Source organism: Scomber japonicus, chromosome 2, assembly GCF_027409825.1.
Source record: "Scomber japonicus isolate fScoJap1 chromosome 2, fScoJap1.pri, whole genome shotgun sequence".
NCBI classification, from domain to species: Eukaryota; Metazoa; Chordata; class Actinopteri; order Scombriformes; family Scombridae; genus Scomber; species Scomber japonicus.
In genome coordinates, this window is record NC_070579.1 from 29,246,692 (window position 1) to 29,265,405 (window position 18,714).

General features: G+C 41.8%; 1 protein-coding gene across 1 annotated transcript; it reads left to right on the forward strand.

Annotated features, from left to right (window-relative positions):
• Nucleotides 1-290: 290 nt before the first annotated feature.
• LOC128370439 (lysyl oxidase homolog 4-like) lies at nucleotides 291-18,714 on the forward strand. The gene is made up of 14 exons (XM_053330967.1): nucleotides 291-558; nucleotides 658-1,280; nucleotides 1,982-2,193; nucleotides 8,265-8,303; nucleotides 8,420-8,627; nucleotides 9,572-9,752; nucleotides 11,291-11,445; nucleotides 11,608-11,775; nucleotides 12,333-12,495; nucleotides 12,582-12,825; nucleotides 13,763-13,878; nucleotides 14,265-14,401; nucleotides 18,418-18,529; nucleotides 18,644-18,714. Exons 1-14 carry the CDS (start codon nucleotides 291-293, stop codon nucleotides 18,712-18,714), a joined length of 2,697 nt encoding a protein of 898 aa, XP_053186942.1.

Here is an 18,714-nt window from a genome sequence, read left to right on the forward strand (position 1 = left end):
TTAAATGACTCTGATTATTGTAAAGGATAAAAACATCCATCAATCTTTCGTTTTACAGTGGAACGTCCCACAAGAGTAAGAAGAGTTTCTAATTATATGTTTTGTCAGAGAAAGGAATGCGTGATTTTGGGGGATTTTTGTGGTACTGTGTGCATTATTATGTAGGGGTTACTACTTTATATTCACATTCTCTGGTTTCTGTATCACTCCCATCATCTTCACCTGATGTCACACAACTTCTGTTTCATTCCCACCAGCTTTTTTTCAATGTCCTTTTTTCCCCCTCCAGGATGCTGTGCCTCAGCTCCCTGTCCACACTCCTCCTCCTCCTTCTTCTCTACCCCCCTCCACTGGCTTCCCAGGAAGTGCTTGTACGTCTTGCAGGTGTAGGACGGCGCGGTGCAAATGAGGGACGTGTGGAGGTGTTCTACAATGGTGCTTGGGGCACAGTGTGTGATGACGAGGTGGATCTGAATCTGGCCAATGTGGTCTGCCGACAGTTGGGCTTTCAACGCAGCTTTACGTGGGCACACAGTGCCAAGTTTGGCCAGGGGCAAGGTATGTCCTGCCAAGAACATTTTATTTTAAATGCCTAAACTGCTTACTGATGTATTTATTTATTTGATTCAATGACTTACTGCCCTTTTTTGCTGTTAGGTCTGATCTGGTTGGACAATGTGCGCTGCAGAGGCTCAGAGCTCTCTATTGCAGACTGTCGCTCCAATGGTTGGGGGGTCAATGACTGCTCCCACGCTGAAGACCTGGGGGTCATTTGCAGCCCAGAAAGGAGACCTGACTCCCCCGCTTTGGAGGAGGCCCATTCATCCTCCAGGCAGCAGCCAAGCCAAGCAAGACAAAGAAGCCCATCACAATCTGTGTCACCCCCAGCACCACCTGCAGCCCGAGCCCAAACCTCCTCTTCGAATGCAAGAGGCCATGAGATCGCTCTCCATCGTAACCCATCTTCACGTCGCAGCAGCATCTCACCACAGGAGAATGGCCATGAGATCCAGATTTTGCGTCGGAATCGTGCCAGAGCAGACCAGCAGGTCAGCTCAGCTTCGCCTCAAGGACACGACCTACCTACACATCTGGCAAGTGGCACCACCTACAGGCAGAGACAGGACACGAGGAGCGCTCCACAAACAACGAGACGGGCAGCGGGGCAGGCGAACAGGCAGTCACAGTCTGAGCGGCAGCAGCAGCTCAGTGGGAACCATGTTGAACCAGAGCCTGTTTATCCAGACATGGGACTGGAGACAGATACACACAACACACAGGTAAAAACACACAAACACAGACCCACACACAACTTTTAGTACACACCAAAGTAGCCCACTCAAACTTTATTCAGGCTCCCATGCATAAATGTCATTTGTGGAGCCACAGGCCAGTGGACATATGTAATTAGAGACTAACCTAAAACCAGACCTTTTCCAGATCCAGTTCTTAAGCACAGTGCCTGAAGTTCAGAAGCCAACAACCAGTAGCCGGACAGCTCCAACTCTTTGCAAGGAAATGACAAGACATTTATTGCTTTTGTTTGCATTTCATTTCAACCTGCCAGAGTTCACACTGTCTTCACCACGTATCCCTACACATTAAACAAAGTCTCTGTTCTCTGGTAGTTTCCTTCCTGCTGCCTATGTAATGTGGATGATTAAAGGGTATGATGATTAGAGACATAGGATAGCATCTTATCATGTTATTCTTCTCTAAATTGTGTGCTGTTTGCAGTTAATTAAGTGAAACAACTGCTGTTTGAGCAAAGATGAAGTCATGTCTATTAACTCAGATGAATCCTGTTTTAATGTGCATGACAAAAGCTTAGTCGATGTGGGTTGAGGTTAGTGCACGGCCTTTAAAGCAAGACAAAAAGATCTGTTTCTATCCTCTGGTATAAAACTTTTTCTAGGATAAAGCACTGCCATGCTCAATTATGAATCTTCTTTCAACAAATTGCTTGTTTTATGGTGGACAGGGATCTTCAAGGGTTCACTTAGAAGAAGCTCGTCTTCGACCTGTGCTGTCCGGCAACCATGGCGGTCTGGTGACAGAGGGAGTGCTGGAAGTGAAGCATGCTGGGAGATGGCGTCATGTATGTAGCCAGGGCTGGGACCTCAGCAGCAGCCGTGTCGTCTGTGGCATGTTAGGATTCCCTGCTGCAGAAGCGTTTGACCAAAATGCCTACAGGTGAGTATGGGACATTGGACGGAGGAAGGAGACAGAAAAAGAGTAGATGTGCATAAGGGTGTCTGTGTGTGTATGTGTGTTGTGTGTGTGTGTGTGTGTGTGTGTGTGTGTGTGTGTGTGTGTGTGTGTGTGTGTGTGTGTGTGTGTGTGTGTGTGTGTGTGTTTGTGTGTGTGTGTGTATGGTTATGAAAGGGATGGAAAAGTGTGGTGGACACATCCCTTTGCGGATTAGGCGGCCCCATGCCTGGATTGCTGTTCCATCCCCCCTGTAGTAGAGGTTAACCACAACTGCTTTCATTAGTACAACCACAGTTGGCATGTCCACTGTCACATTAGCCGAGCCCGGCCGCCTGCCAGGTCAGTCTGCCCCATTGGTTGAGTGGGCCTCAACACAGATCTTTAAAATAGTCCTAGAGAGCATATTATTAATGTCTACACTACAAGACTACAAGATTATCATCATCATTATCATGGTGTCTTCACATGAAACCTCTCCAACATAGTTTGGTAAACTCATAATTAATCAGTAGTACTTTGATTCACCATCGAAACAATTTGATTTCTATGTATGTATTATTAAAATCACTGAGGAGTCAAATCACAATTTACATTCACAGCATTATCTTATTATTATTATTATTGTCAGATCTAAATTCAATCCAAATTAATGTTAAAGGTCTTCAATATCAGCTTGATGTGCTAACAAGTTTGCCATGTCAACTTGAAAGGTCAATTGTTTGTTTCCCTTATTAGAGGTTCCTTTCACTGTACTGTACACTAACATGTTTTCTTTTGTTCCTTCTTTTCTTAAACTTACAATGTGCTGACATTGCCTGGGTAGTCCAGTCATAGATACACATTTAGTAGAGCATACAGAAAACCTCAGAAATAAGACAAACAATTTGCTAAACCAATAATGTCAAGGCTGTCATGCTGATTTGTATGTCTATGTCTAATCTTACTTATCCTTCAGCCATAAATATCCCCAGAGGCACCTACATGAACCTTCAAAGCCCTTACACACATACCATCAAAACCCCAATACCTCATTTACACACATGCTAATATATCCCTACAAGGCCTTACATCAACTATGTCCAAAATCCACGTGCACACACAAATAAACACGCAAACACATGCCTTTGCACATGCAAACACAGCCCTCTGTGTGTCTGTCTGTCTGCCCACAGAGGTCTTTTTATGGCTTGGCTAACAGGACGACTGTACTGACCACTGGCCTGCCCTGCACCATCTGTCTCTCCATGTCGCCAAAAATTACGCCTTGTGTCCTGCACTCTGCTTGGCATTAGGATGCAGGCTGTTTCTCCTCATTTTTCCTCAACTTTTGCTTAATTATTACTCAGGGCTTCTTCAGTGCTGTGAGGTTCAGTTACATGAAAAACACTAAACTCAACTTTTACCAACTTGTCCTCACATTACTTCAGTGGATGCTTCATTCAAGTCACAAATGGAACAAATATGTTATCAAAAGCCAGACTGGCTTTATGCTAACTTTGTAAATATGTCACTACTGTAGACAAAAATGCTGAAAAACACCTTTAGTTGACTGGAGAGGTATCATATTTCTATGGCAAAAACCCAACCAGCAGCTTGTTTAAAGACTGGACTGGGACAGAGTATTTGTTTTTTGTCAACCTCCACCCAGCTACGTGGGAGATGAATGGAGCGGCCATTTTTGTCCAACAGTAAACAGCTGAGGGGGGGAATGAAAGTTTTTTTTTTTTGTTTGTTTTTTTTAACAAACCATGCAAGGTGGATCATTGGCATCTGGTGCCACGTCTGTTCATGTATTCCAAGGTATTCCAGCTTGAAACTGTGATTGTTTAGTTACAATAAATATTTTAACCGGGGTATTGTCTGTCAGTGGGATGGTCCACCACTTTGGTCCAGACTGAAATATCTCTACAAGGATTGTCATAAAATGTTGTACAGATGTTTATGGTCTCCAAAGGAGAAAAACCAACATGGTGATTCACAGAGCGGCCAGCGTCTCTGTTTCTGTTTATCTCTATGATAACAGTCACATCATATCCTCCTGGTGCTGCCCACTGTCCTGGCTGTGGTCCGTGCCTGCTCTTCTCTGGGGTTTGTGTCCACTTGAACAGCTGTAATTATGGTCTGAGAGATCCTCTAATCTAGAATATTCTTCCAACTGAACCTGCTGCACACCCTTCGCTGTGTCAGCACTTCTCTCTGTGGCCATGTGGTTGTTTTTTTGGTGTGACTGCCTTTGTCTCTGCCTGTTAAGTTGCTCAGCGCATTTTTACAGATGTTTTAAACACTCCCCCATTTAGCTGTGCTAACAAAAGGCAAGTGCTAAAGCCATTTTCCAGCTCCCTTGTTTCATCACATCCACACTCTCTTTGAGGCTGACAGTAACTTCTTCAGTTCCACTAATTTACTCACTCTTACCCCCTGCTCCTTGTTGCTCCCCTCCTCAATTACGGCTTTTTTTAAAGACTTTTTATGCCTTTGTGGCAATTATGCTAAAAGCCACATTTCATGGAAAGTACATCATTATGACCCCTTTGAGTTTTCGTTCCATGGAGGTTGATGGGGCTGTCTAAGGGCTGTTGTGGAGTCAGTGTGGCAACCTGCTGTTTCTTGAGTGAGCTGATTGTTCCAGTCAGGCAGCTTTGCACTCATGCAGTATAATGACAGGTTATGTCTCCTTGCCTGACAGTCAGCTTCTCTTTTCAGTGTGGCTTATGGTATTGTGCAGTCTGGGTTGCACAAAAAAGTGGCATCCAGCTGAAGATCCTGAGAAGTAAGAGAGTCTTCTCCTGGTAAAAAGGATTTATCAGAACATGTTTGTTGAGCCTAAGGCTTGATGCTGTGGTTCAATTCCTGTAAATGTACGAGTGACTGAGCTTCAGCTTTGTTCCAACGTGATGAGGAACATCATTGGCAGTGCTTTTAGCTCTCAATAAGAAAGCTGAAATGGCTCTGAAAACCCAAACCTGTTTTTTCTCTTGCTTTGAAGTCAGGCAATGCTTAAAAATGTTGCCCAGTCAACAGAGATTTCAGTCTTACATCACTCGCTCCTTGTTTCCCAGCATGCTGACCCTAACACTGTGTAAACGACACATGGGGTTTTAAAGGGCTTTGTTTTTACAGAGGCAAGGCAAGGAAAGTTGATATGTATGTGCATATTTCCATGTCTGGTGTGTGTGAACCGACATGCTACTGCTCGACCGCACACCAGACACTGCCAAGCAGAGCAGGCAATTATACGGGTAACACTCACCCTCCCCCAACTTCACCCTCCTCCACCCCATGAACTAACACCACCCCCTTACAGTCTGTTTCTCGCTTTTTGAATTACCACCAAGTTATGAAACATTTTAAACTGTGCAGACACACACACACAGACACACAAACACACACACATTCACACACAAATAGACAAATGCAAACACACACACAGAACATACATACAGAACCCATTTACAAAAAAAGTCACACATCAAGAGAGATCTGTATTTCAAGATTGCCTTTATTGTTCAGTCTATATCCACCTTATTTACTTATCACCTTTTAGGAATTTCCATGCTTTCAGACAAGCATTTCTCTATAAAAGAGAAAAGAAGAAGAAAGAAGAAAGATGGGCAAAATAATTAAAAAAAGGAGGAGACAGAAAAGAAAAGGAGCAAAGTAAGGAATAGAAATGAAAAAAGTGAAGAAGGAGGAGAAAAAGAAAGAGAGTAAAAGAGGAAAAAGTTGGTGTAAAAATGAAAGCGGAGGGTAGGAGAAAAAGTAAGATGTAATGAAACAAAGGAGAAGAGAAAAAAACAGAAGGAAGGAAAAATATGTTTTCTCTAAAATGTAGAATGAATGTAGAATGTATAAAGGTTCACTAAATAAGAAGTACTTCATGCTTAAAATTATACTTTAAACTACACTAATCAATATTCTTAGATTGATAATGACTTAAATCACTGTGTGTAATATGAACGGACAGTTTTTAGCATATTTCGTTTTTTTTCAGTCTCATTATCCTGAGTAAGTTCATTTCCAGATGCAATGGGCAGTATTTTTTCAGTGAAATGCTCAGATAAACCCACTCCAGACTACCTGCACAACACTAAACACTGGTGAAAATAGTGGAGCACATAGCAGCTAAGAAGCCAGATAGGCCAAAAGCATATGAGTACTTCCACCTCTCAAACTCCACAATTGGATGTGCTGTGATTTCAAGATGTGAGGGAGAGTCAAAGGAAGGTTATACCACTTTGAATGGGTTCATTGCAGAAGAGGATAAACACATATATCCACCAGAGGAGGCCAGCTGTGATGAGACTGGTTGTCTCCATTGTTCTCCATTCATTGACTGCAGCAAACATCACAAAATAACACTATGTAACAGTTTATCTGAGGTTGGAAACTTTTACTGTGAAAGAAATCATACATACAGTTTTCCCTTCAGTGTCGGGCCTGTTGTTGGATTGAATGTGGTGCACATGTTCCATGCAGTTGTTTGCCTATTGTGGGTTTCTTTCGGCTCCACACACATTTCTTCATCTAATGTTGAGAGCGTGCATAACAACTTGTGAATTACCAGGATACTGGGGTTCTCCTGGAGGGGAAACATCTCTCTTTTTAGTCTGCAAAATATTTAATTGCATCATGAATCTGGATGTATGGTAATCTCCTCCTGTCTATACTTAGTGTTCTGACTCATTTAATTCAGGCACGTTCAAGGGCGTCAGTCACACTGCACCTGTCTGTGGTTTCACTGGTTTATGCAAATGGTTAGTTGTAATTTGTGTGTGTGTGTGTGTGTGTGTGTGTGTGTGTGTGTGTGTGTGTCAGAAGGACACTTCCCAGACTCTGCCTGGTTTGTGAATCATTCTTTTTATTGAGTTCTCCCTTTTTATTCTTCAGTAGCATGGTGTGTGTGTGTGTGTGTGTGTGTGTACTGTATGTGTTTGTGTGTTTGTGTGTCTGTGTGTCGTGTGTGTGCCCAGGCAAAGAGGGCCTCATTATGTGTATAGGTTACACACTGTTTCCCTTGGGTTTTGACTCTAGTTTAAGGTAATATCCATGAAACTAGACACAGTTTTGAAAACTTTGTTGGAGTTGGCAGACCTCAATAAGACTTCTTGCAGGGATTAATGTATAGAGGCTTATTCAAATCTTTAGTATTTTTTCCACTCTGATGCCCAAAAGCAGACATCCACTGTAGACATATAGACAAACACTGAATCTGAAATACCAATGAATGTAGAAGTCTGAGATCTAAAAAAAGACATGACAAGAAGGTGGTGGTTTCAGAGAACAGAAAGAAAGACAGAGGGAATTATGTGATCCATTATTGTAAATTTTTCACTCCCTGTCTCGCGCGTGAGAGCTATGTTTATCCAAAAGAACACACGCCCTTTCCAGCATGTTTTGTCTCCTTCATATTTACAGTTTCTAGTTTGTCTATATAAGGTTTGATGGATAGGATAGAGGAGATGTCAAGGGGGAGAGATGAGGATGATTGTGTAGAAAAGAGGAGAGTGGGCAGGAGGGAGGAGCACCAGAGCAGACAGTGGCACAGCTGATTGTTTTGTCTACTGGATGTAAAGCCGAACACTTATCAGGTGTCTAGAGGCATGTTTAGGCCTAATGTTTACCATGTTCACCATCTTAGTTTATCTTGTTATCATGCTAACATAGCAGTAAGCACAAAGTATACCTAAAAAATGAATATTGGCTTGATTTTGCTACTAGAAGAGAAGTTGGGGGATCACCATCTTTAATACAATTCATTATAAAGGAAACATGGATGTGTGTAGCAAATTTCATGGCAATAACAGCAAGTAGTTGTCAAGACATTTCACCCTAATTATGAATGTCAACCTCATGGCGGTGCTATAGTAAAAGTCACCGTGGACAATCAGCCATCCCATCCTCTGGGAACCATGAATCTTTGTTCAAAATATCACAACAAATCCATTCAGTAATTCAAAAATGTTGGACTGACTGATGGACCATCATTGCCATCCATAGAGTTATGTTGCTGGCATGTCTACACAAATCTAATTATCTTGTTCTTTGTCTTTCAGGAAACAGTGGGACTCTAAGTTAGCAGATCCATCCTCCAGGTAAAATCAACATCTGCTCTTGGCAGCACTCTTGTATCAGTAATCATGAATGTGGAAAATCACAAATCTCTCTATCTATGTTTTTTTATTGCCTCACCACTCCATTCCCCTTCCAGGCTGAGGACACAGATCAGTAAAAAGGGCTATTGGGTGGAGAAGGTGCAGTGTCAGGGAGTGGAGCCCTCTTTGTCACAGTGCCAGGCCCAGTTGTCCCTCCCCAGGAATGATGTTCCATGCAGGGCAGGCATGCACGCTGTGGTTCGCTGTGTCCCCGGATCCCAGTTCACACGCAATGGCAGAGCACCTGCACCACCCCCTGTCGCGGTCAGTATGGATGGAGAAGCCAAAAAATATAGATTGAAGAGTTAGAATTAAACTGTATGTCAGTTAAATAGCAGAAGCAAGACCCTGCAGGCTAGTTTAGCGAAGCATAAAAACTGGTAATGGGGAGAAACAGCTAGACTCGCTCTGTCCAAAGGTTAAATATATCTGCTTACCAGCACCTTTGAAGTTCACAAATAACCCACTGTGTTTTTTAATCTGGACACAAACAGAAACGTGAATGAGACAAGTTGTAGTTGCCTGTTGGCTCTTGCTTGATATGTAGTGCATAAATTAGAACACGAATGAGATTCTTACCCGAAAAGTCAAATAATCTCTTTGAAGTAGCTGAATTACAATATATGCAAAAAACCAGCAGCATCAGATAAACGGTCTGTCCCATGGATGTATTCAGGGAGCTGAATATGGCACCGCCACTCAGCCTTGCTGTCAATTTTTCCTAGTGGCCACTTGCAGTACTGCAACAAAAAAATTCCCTGTGGCGGAGGGAGGGCTGAGTTGGAGAAACAATTCTGTCCATATTCAGTGAGCCCACACAATGCAGAAGCCAGAAACTTTTCTTTGGCTTATGCACCAGGCACTATTTCCTCCTATAATACGTCCATGGTCTGTCCCAAGGGGTAATTTAAGTAATTTTAGTAATTTTGCTATTTTAATTTTCTCCGGCTGTTCCAGCGTGTCAAGAAAATATTATTTTGTCTTCAGTTTAGCCGAAAGAAAAGAGCTTTCCATAAAGATCTTAGTTTCTGGTTCAGAAAAAATCCTCAATGCAAATGCAAACGTCTTTAGATGGAGGTGCCAGAACAGATACATGAAAAAAAATTAGATTAAAAAGATTATGATAAAACAATTATGAACAAGATCAATTAAAGTATTCAATTGTCAATTCACAAAGTTCAGTTTTTCACTTCCCTTTTTCTTTCCAGCCCGTAGTGCGTCTGAAGGCGGGGCCTCGCCTCGGAGAGGGCCGCGTCGAGGTGCTGAGGGAGGGGAAGTGGGGCACCGTGTGTGACCACTTGTGGGACATCTCTGCAGCCAGCGTGGTCTGCAGGGAGCTGGGCTTTGGAACGGCCAAGGAAGCCCTCAACAAGGCTCAGCTGGGACAAGGTAACACGGAACACATAAACAAAGCCACACACGTAGTGCACATTAGGTCACACTTTCTGTTGCTTTCCAGTGATGCATTACTCACCGTCACTAAGGAGGTTATGGTGAGAGATGTTTGTATATTTGAACACAATTCTAACTGGGTCTTTATCTGCCCTGTTGTCCCGCATGATCAGGTGACTTCATTCATAAAATCATAAAGGATATCACAAAGACCCCTGGCTACTGATGTGATAACCAGTTATGACCTGACTGGCTTTGAATCAGTGCCTGAGTTCAACATGCACCCCTGAGCATGATCAGTTTAACTCAGCAATCCTTTAGACTAAACACTTCTCAGTGAAAATGTGTGTTTCTTAACGGAGCGATGCAGCACTCCAAGAAGCTTGAACCCAAGCAGATAAATAAACCCTGCAAAAATGTCTACTTCAATCCGAGAAGCTGATTGTTGAGGAGTTCTACCCATGACCAATTATACAAGTGTAAACTACACTACGAAGTTCCAGCAGCAAAAACAATGCAGTGTGTTGTTGTCAAAATAAATCTGTTATATGTGAACAGCTAGCAAAGCTTTGAAATCAGGATGTCAGGCAATCAGCATTGAGCAGGACCAAACATTCAGAACCACTGTGATTATTTTGGCGCTGCGTTTGTTGTGGCCACGGAAATATGGCCACGAAAGTGTCTAACAAAAACAAATTTAAACATTTTCCTCGGAAATAGACCCTGCTTTCACACACTCGCTACTTATTGTTGCCATACCTCTGCAGTAGCTCTGTAATCACGTTCATTTCCTGCCATTATCTTTCTGCCCAAATGAGCACATAGCATGTCCTATAATGATGGGTGCATTTCCTCCTCTCTGCTTGACTTAATGAAGTAATTCATGGAAAAAACAGCTGAGTCTTACTTTTAGGGCTCTATTAAAGTAGGTGCTATGGTTGTGTTACAGTATGTCTAAATAATGAACAGGATTAAAAGTCAATATGGAGCATTGACGATGTCAAATCTCAGGCCAGTTTACCAGTCTTGTGACAATATATGTAAGAGACGGATCTTTTCAGTGCAGAGTCCATGTTAAAGCTCGTGGTAGCACAGTCAGAGAAGAGCAACTTGAATCGAGACTTGATGACATCTTTAGCTATTTAAGGCCAAATTATAGGCTTTTATAGGGCTTCAGCCTAGGCCTCACACACCTACGCAAACATAGATGTGTTCAAAGATTTTCCTCCATTTTGGCATTTTGGTAACTATTTTGGGTTATAAAGCATGGCCCTGGTGGAGTGTACAGTAATTTGGACAGAAAGCTCTCTGGCTAAGCTCAGTTTCAGAGCCACATCAGAGTTCCCGATCATGTCTGGGCTTTTAATCCCTCTCTGTGGACATCTATGGCTGCAGAGCCATCAGGTTTTAGAGACTTTAATGTTAATGTTTAACTGTGTGCGTGTGCTTTAGAGTGAGTGTGTCTTTTTGCATCTGGCCTTTGGTTGGCAAGACATGTGATTCAATCAACTGCTACTCCGTGCCTTCTTCTGTAGGTACTGGTCCCATCCACATGAACAGTGTGCAGTGCACAGGCAGGGAGCAGTCCGTTACAGACTGTCACCACAGACCGGTGCCGCTTTACTCCTGCAAACACACCAGTGATGTAGCAGTTCGCTGCAATGTCCCCAACACTGGCGTGCAGACCACGGTGAGAAACACACACACACACACACACACACACACACACACACACACACACACACACAAACACAAAAACAAATGTACATGTTCACATACAGGCATACACACTGATATATGGCAATGTTCCAGGATACACAAGCAAACAGTCTTGCCCTCCATCCAATTCCAGGTGCGTCTGTCAGGAGGCAGAGAGCCAGCCGAGGGCCGTGTAGAGGTGCTGATTGAGGTCGGAGGAGTGAAGCGCTGGGGCTCTGTCTGCAGTGAGAACTGGGGCATCAACGAGGCCATGGTGGTCTGTCGACAGCTGGGTTTGGGCTTTGCCTCTAGAGCTCACCAGGTGAGTGACAAAAAGGAATACAAATGTTCAATCTTTGCTGTTTTTCTCTCCTTTTCTGGCTAAAAGGTTGTGCTTCTATATTTCTCTTTCTGTCGTTTTCTCTGTCCTGCTGTTTGTGTGTCTGTGCTGCTGTGTTATTACCGAGGCCTGAGGTAGGCTAATTACAGGCTTCTCAAACGTCCACTTCCAGCACGCTGAAAATAAAAGTGGGAAAGAGAGGCGAAGAAAGTTCGGGAGAAATTCACAGAGCAAACAAACTGAAAATAGAACTGTGCATGGAAAGGGCAGTGTGAGTGTGTTTTGGGGGGGGCTGCTGGGAACATTTAACAGGCAGTTTTAAAATTGTGAAAAAGAGTGGAAAATGTGATAATGTGTACTGATAGTTTCTATAAAAAAGTCAGGGGGTGGGGTGGGGTTATAATGTTTATTTCACAGGCTGCTATTTGCCTTTAGGTCTGACAGAGCTCACGTGTTACCAGAAGTATTTAACATTACAGCACAAAAATGAGCCCTAACTTTTTTATATGTGCACATTCTCTCCTTGTGTCTCTATGCAGGAGACTTGGTACTGGCCTGGTTCTTCAGATGCTGGTGATGTGGTTCTCAGTGGAACTCACTGCATCGGCACTGAGATGTCTATCCAGCAGTGTCGCAGAAACACAAACGTGTACTGTCCCAGAGGAGGAGATGGAAGGGCCGCAGGAGTCACCTGTGTAGAGAGTGAGCCAAAAAAATGAAACACACACACTTGTTTGTGTTTGCTGGGCAATGACTGTGAAGTAAACTCTGCATATTTACTTCGACAGCCGCTCCTGACCTTGTATTGGATGCCCAGCTCGTACAAGAGACAGCCTACCTGGAGGACAGACCCCTCCACCTGCTGACCTGTGCCAATGAGGAAAACTGTCTGTCCTCCTCCGCTGCCAGGATGAACTGGCCCTATGGACACCGCCGCCTACTGCGCTTCTCCTCACGCATCATGAACATGGGTCGTGCTGATTTCCGACCCCGGGCCACCAGAGAAAGTTGGACATGGCACCAGTGTCACAGGTAAGACTCTAGGGAGGATTAAATGAGGGAATAGGAGACATTAGAGGCTGCATAACTTGCAGTGTGAACTATGAGCAACTGTGTCACCTAGAGGAGCTTTCAAGTTTTAATTTGAACCAACAACTGCTCATTTTACGCCTTCAACCGGATAGGGGTAACAATGTGGTGATTTTAGCTTGGTTGGAAAGAAAACTTACATAACCTTCTCCATGGCAGAAGACTGGGGATCATTATGAGATGGCACAAGTAAAAGAAGGACCAGCCTTTTAGAAAACAAAACACAGTCGCTACCAGAGGTCAAAGAATTAAACATCTGCAGCAAACGATGAATGGGAATTAAAGATTTGGCAAGTGAAACGGGATCACTGGGTGCAGCACAATGCAGTGATCTGGACTATAAATAACACACAACTTATAAAAGTCTGTTATTTAGCGCAATAAACACAATTCTTTATTCTGCAAAATGATGTTTACAATAAACATCCTCCTCATTGGTCACCCAGTTGTTACAGTCAGAGCCATGACGAGGCCTGCAGTAGCTTGGCCTCTTATCTCAGCGGTTGTGGTTTGTGTGTCCCAAGACTAGAGGCACTGCTCAGTGTCTTTCTCAGCCACAAGCCAATCACTACTTCCCCAACCAGGAAAAACACGGTTTGACTCTAAGTTATGGTAGAACCTGCTCTGTGAACGGTTCTCTAATGAGAGAAAGAGTGATACTTTCGATATCCATCTGCCCACTTGTGTTTTTTCACACCTTCTCAACAACATAACAGGATTTATAGTTGCTATATTTCAAATAAATGTTTTTTTCCAGCAGTAACAACAGACAAAACAGCAGCAAATTCAAAGCAGATATCTGGTTTCTTTCTATTACTTTTTGTCCTTTTTTCTTCACTTTCTTCATGAATTAATCATGCTATCCCAATCTACTTCTCAGGCACTACCACAGCATTGAGGTGTTCACCCACTACGATCTACTGACCCTCAATGGGACCAAGGTAGCTGAAGGTCACAAAGCCAGCTTCTGTCTGGAGGACACCTACTGCCCTGATGGTGAGATAGATTGCAGATTAATGACACACAAACCTGCCTTTTTGGGGGAATCTGGAAACGATGTAGCATCATGACAGACAAGAGGACAACAATTACGGATACATAAAAGTGCAAAATTGAAATCCTATAATAAGCCTTCAAAGACAGTGGCAGACTTTAAGATCAGAGGCCAGGCCCAAATTGATCTTGGCTTCATGAAGCTTTGTGCAGTTTAAATCCTCTCTATTCATTTTAAAGTCACGGAAAAATATGTTATTTAAATCATTTTGTTTTTTTCTGTCTTAAGTACAAGAGACAAATTCAAATCCACAATGACTGGCAGCAAAGAGCATGTACAAATCATACGTTTCTCTCTTTAACTCTCCTCATTCTGTTTGGACTCCCAGGCATCCACAAGCGGTATGCCTGCTATAACATGGGAGAGCAGGGTATCTCAGTTGGCTGCTGGGACACCTACCGTCATGACATTGACTGCCAGTGGGTCGACATCACAGACATACGACCTGGTGAATACATCTTCCAGGTAAGGAAGCTTCTTTATTATGGAAAAAATTCTCCCAAAGTAAAATGTCACCTAATTTTTTATACAGTATGTTTAGCTGTCTGTAGAGACACCTCAATCTCCATGGTGAAATTGCATCAATGATCTCTGCAGCTTAGATCATCACGAACAAAAGTGAAGAAAATGAAAAAACAGAGCAAGCACAAGGGTTTCAACATCTAAAGGCACACATAAGATGAAAGCTGTGATAAAAGACTATAATTTCAGCTAAATTGTTCTTGGCTGTGTTTACAGCCATTCAGGTGTACAAATGTATGTAGTTTTAGGGTGTGTGGGTATTTTAAGAAAATGAATTTAGTCTGTATTTATATAGAAAGTAGACCTACTATTATCAGTAAATCAAACTTTATTTACACAGCACCTTTCAAACAAATCAAATGCAATTTAAAGTGCTTTAGAAGCTATTGAGAAAACATAGGATGACGTTAAAAATGGATTTAGAGACAAATGCACACCAAACCAACTAAAAAGGACATAAAGGTTAATGGAATAAAAAACAAATCAATTATAGTAAAACAGTAAAATGTTAATGATATAAAGCAGAATAAAATAAGTCATAATCATCAACAGTAAAATGGTGATAATACAGAATAGAATAAAATAAGCATCACCAAAAGCCTTCCTGCTTTATACACCAAAAGCAGTTCTGGTGCAAGGCCAAATGATAAAATTATGTGAAACCCTGCACACGACCCTTGAAATTAAAATCAGAATCAAAAATCACACCTAGATTTCTTGCTTCTTGGCTTGGATTGAGTTCAATTGAGTCAATTGGCCGCTGTCATCTGGAGACTCAGATACATAGAGCTGAATGTGATCAGCATAATATAGTGGAAAGAGATGGCTCATGACCTTACCCAAAGGTAGCATGTACAGAATGAAATGGAATCGTCCTAAAACTGATCCTTGTGGTACCTCACAGATAATCTCATTATGTTTGGAGGAGTGGTCATCTACATATATGTATTTTAAAAATGATTTAGCAGAGATATTAGGTAAACCAGTTAAACACATCTCCAGACAGGCCAATATGCTCACTCAGTCTATTACAAAGAAACCTAGTGGTCCAAAGACAGCACTCAAGTGGCAAAAGAACTGAAGACTTGTTTCTGTCAAGTTTTGTATTTTTAGCAGGTCTGACTCTGTGCTGTGATGTGTCCTAAAACCTGATTAAAACTTTTCCATTTAGTGTTTGAGTTTAAAAAGGTACTTAGCTGATTAAAAACTAGTTTCTCTAAAAGTTTGCTTAAAAGTGGAAAATTTGAAATTGTTCTAAAATTGCTAGGTGTAAAAATATCCAGCTGTATGGAATGGTTTATTATGGCAAGGAAGCTACAGAATTAAAAATAGTTTTAACAAGACTAGATCAACACCTAGTATATGGCTGGACTGTGTTTGAAACGTTACAGAGCCTCATTCTGGGATATTTTGCTTCAGCCAACCAATGATGTAACTTCATCACTCAGTCAGTGACAGACTTTCATGGTTATAGGGCTGGCCCCTTGACATCAGTCAGTACAGGATATAAGCAAATGTGTAGTGTGCTTGCCTTGCTGGCAGATACCATATTTAATGATGTTCGTTTTCTCCCTAGTGTAGCCAACAAACTCTTCACATTTAGAACCTGGAAACTCGACACTGTAGTTAGTTGTGGTCCTTAGAAAGTACGGGCTTATTGGTGGTGGAAAGGCTTTGTCAGCACTTTACATACAGAGCTAGGTTTATGTTTGAAAGCTGAGCTTGTTGGTTTGACTGCACGTGTCTCGCCTGCATCTTGACATGCACTCTGCTGTGGTGACCTATTCATCTGTCATCCCTCTCTGTCATTTGTTCTATTTTTTCCTTGATAGCTCACTTTCAGTAAAGTGATTATGTTTATAGTTTCTAATTATTTTCAGTGTTTACGTAAAAAAAAAAAAGTTTAAGTCTTGGCTGCATATGTGTGTGTGTGTGTGTGTGTTTGTATGTGTGGACTGTAAACTATATGCAGGAGTGGTCCTTCTGTACTATATGATCCTGTACATGTGATGAGCCACATCTCAAGAGATCAAACCACATGTATGTCATAAAGCAGAGATCCACTGTTGCCACGACTACGTGACCCAGCAGCACTTTGTGGCTGTGATTGTGGTTCAACAGTAGTTGTGCTGCTCATAAATTTGTGTAAGAAGTGAGAGATTAAGGGCAGATCTTTCATGCTGCTGGGTGTTTCTTTAAGTCTTTACCAAGAATGACAGGGTGGCAGCCATTTTTAGGACCATACATTAAAGCCGGTGAGTCACATCAGCTTGATTGCTCCTGATTGCTCTGTCATTTAAAAATCAGCTGCTCAACCTCACTGTCTTTTACATGACATTGACAACCTTCATTGTTCTGTAAAACAGGCTGTGGGCTTTTTGTTTCACATTATTACAAGAGCTTTTAAAAGGGCATCAACTGCCACCAAGTTAATATAATGTTTTACACCGTGACTATAAAATATATGCTGAAATCATTGGCTGCTCTCATCTCAACATGCAATATTAAAAATATATGAAGTGCTTGACAGCATATTCGGTTGAGAATGTAATGAAAAAGAATCATAATTATGAATAGTTTACATCTTAAATCATGCTCTGTATAAATATAATTGGAACCACAAAAATAATACTGTATGTAAAAAAAAATGAAACTGGGTTACTTTATTGAATGTGTGGTCAGGTTATCTGTTTGATGTGTGCATCAGGAAAATTCATTTGTGCGCTTTTCTTATATATATGGCAGGCAGACAGACAGGGTGGAAAACAACAAACCATAGCAACTAACCATGGCTACAGCCTAATGATAGGCTGCAACTTAAAAAACCAAAACTGTCATCTCCATCTCAGGGCCTTTTTTTCTCCTCTAGACAGATACAGATAACAGTGGAAAGTGATGTCATGCAATGCCTCAACCTCCAATTTATACATCATGAGCCATATAGAAAAGGGCTTTTCAGTCCCCCTGTGAAAGTCAGTTGTTTCAGTCACTTTCTGAAGTAAAGTGTTACTTTCTCAATTATTCCCTTACTTTATAAAAAGACACTCCTTTCCTTAATCTACACTACGGAAAGATACTTTGCCAAGAAACCAGTGGGAACCCCAGGAAGTCACTGCTCCTGGACAAAAAATAGTCCTGAACCTAATAATGTTTAGACTTTTTGTGCTTTTTGTGTATTTTGTGCAGCTTTAACAAACATATTGTTACATATAACATATTCAGTGTGCTTTAGAGGTATTGGTAAACAGATTTTTTTAGACTTTTGGTCAGCCACACTAGCTGGTTCCCCCTCTGTCATGTATGCAAGGCTAAGCTAACTGGCTGCTGCTGACTGTAGCTTAAAATTTAACATAATCAAATTGTATTAAATCCTTCATAGTGGAAATCCTAAAATACACTCCTAAAACATGCATCTATATGTTGTACAATGTTAACAACAGTGTACTTAATCTGATGTTCAGTATAATTTCCCAATCTAAATTAATTCTGTTAGAAAACTAGAGAACTGAACTGTGTTAAAGATTCATCTTTATGCACCCTGTAAAGATACCTGTTGATAATAGAGATAGTATATTCAGGATTGTCTTTAATGGTTTTCAGTGTTGTGGAGTGAATCTGTATTAATTAATAGGTACAGGAATCATTGATGGGTCAGTTCCACTAGACAGGGGATACTTTTGACTGCTGTATTGAAGGGCATGAGTGTAAAATGTCATCTGCACATAGGGCAATTACTCTTATCACAATGGTATGGAGAAAACTGAGATCCTCAAACTGCTTGCACTAGTGGTCCAATTGCCAGGGTGAGGGGCTGTGGAGACTGGGGGTCTGTCTGCACAAGACTCTTAATGGAAATGGGGTTAATAAGTAAATAAATCCTGTCTGATGCATTACAGTGAAGGAGTATGATTGACCTAAATTTTCCAGCATTGTAACACTGGTCTTTTTCTTTTTTACAGGTGGAGGTCAACCCTTCTTTGGACATGGCTGAGTCTGATTTCCAGAACAACATAATGCGCTGTCGGTGCAAATATGATGGAGCACGGGTTTACATGTTTGGATGCCACGCAGGTAGAGTGTGAAAGTGTTTTCAGTGCACATAAATCCCACCTTAATCCAACACCTCAATGCTCCTCCTATTCCCTGCTGCGTATTTCACTTCTCTTCTTTGTTTGTTTCATTCAGGTGATGCTTACAGTGCTGAGTTCGAGGACTTGTTCGACCACCAACGTCAGATCTCCAACAACTTCCTGTGA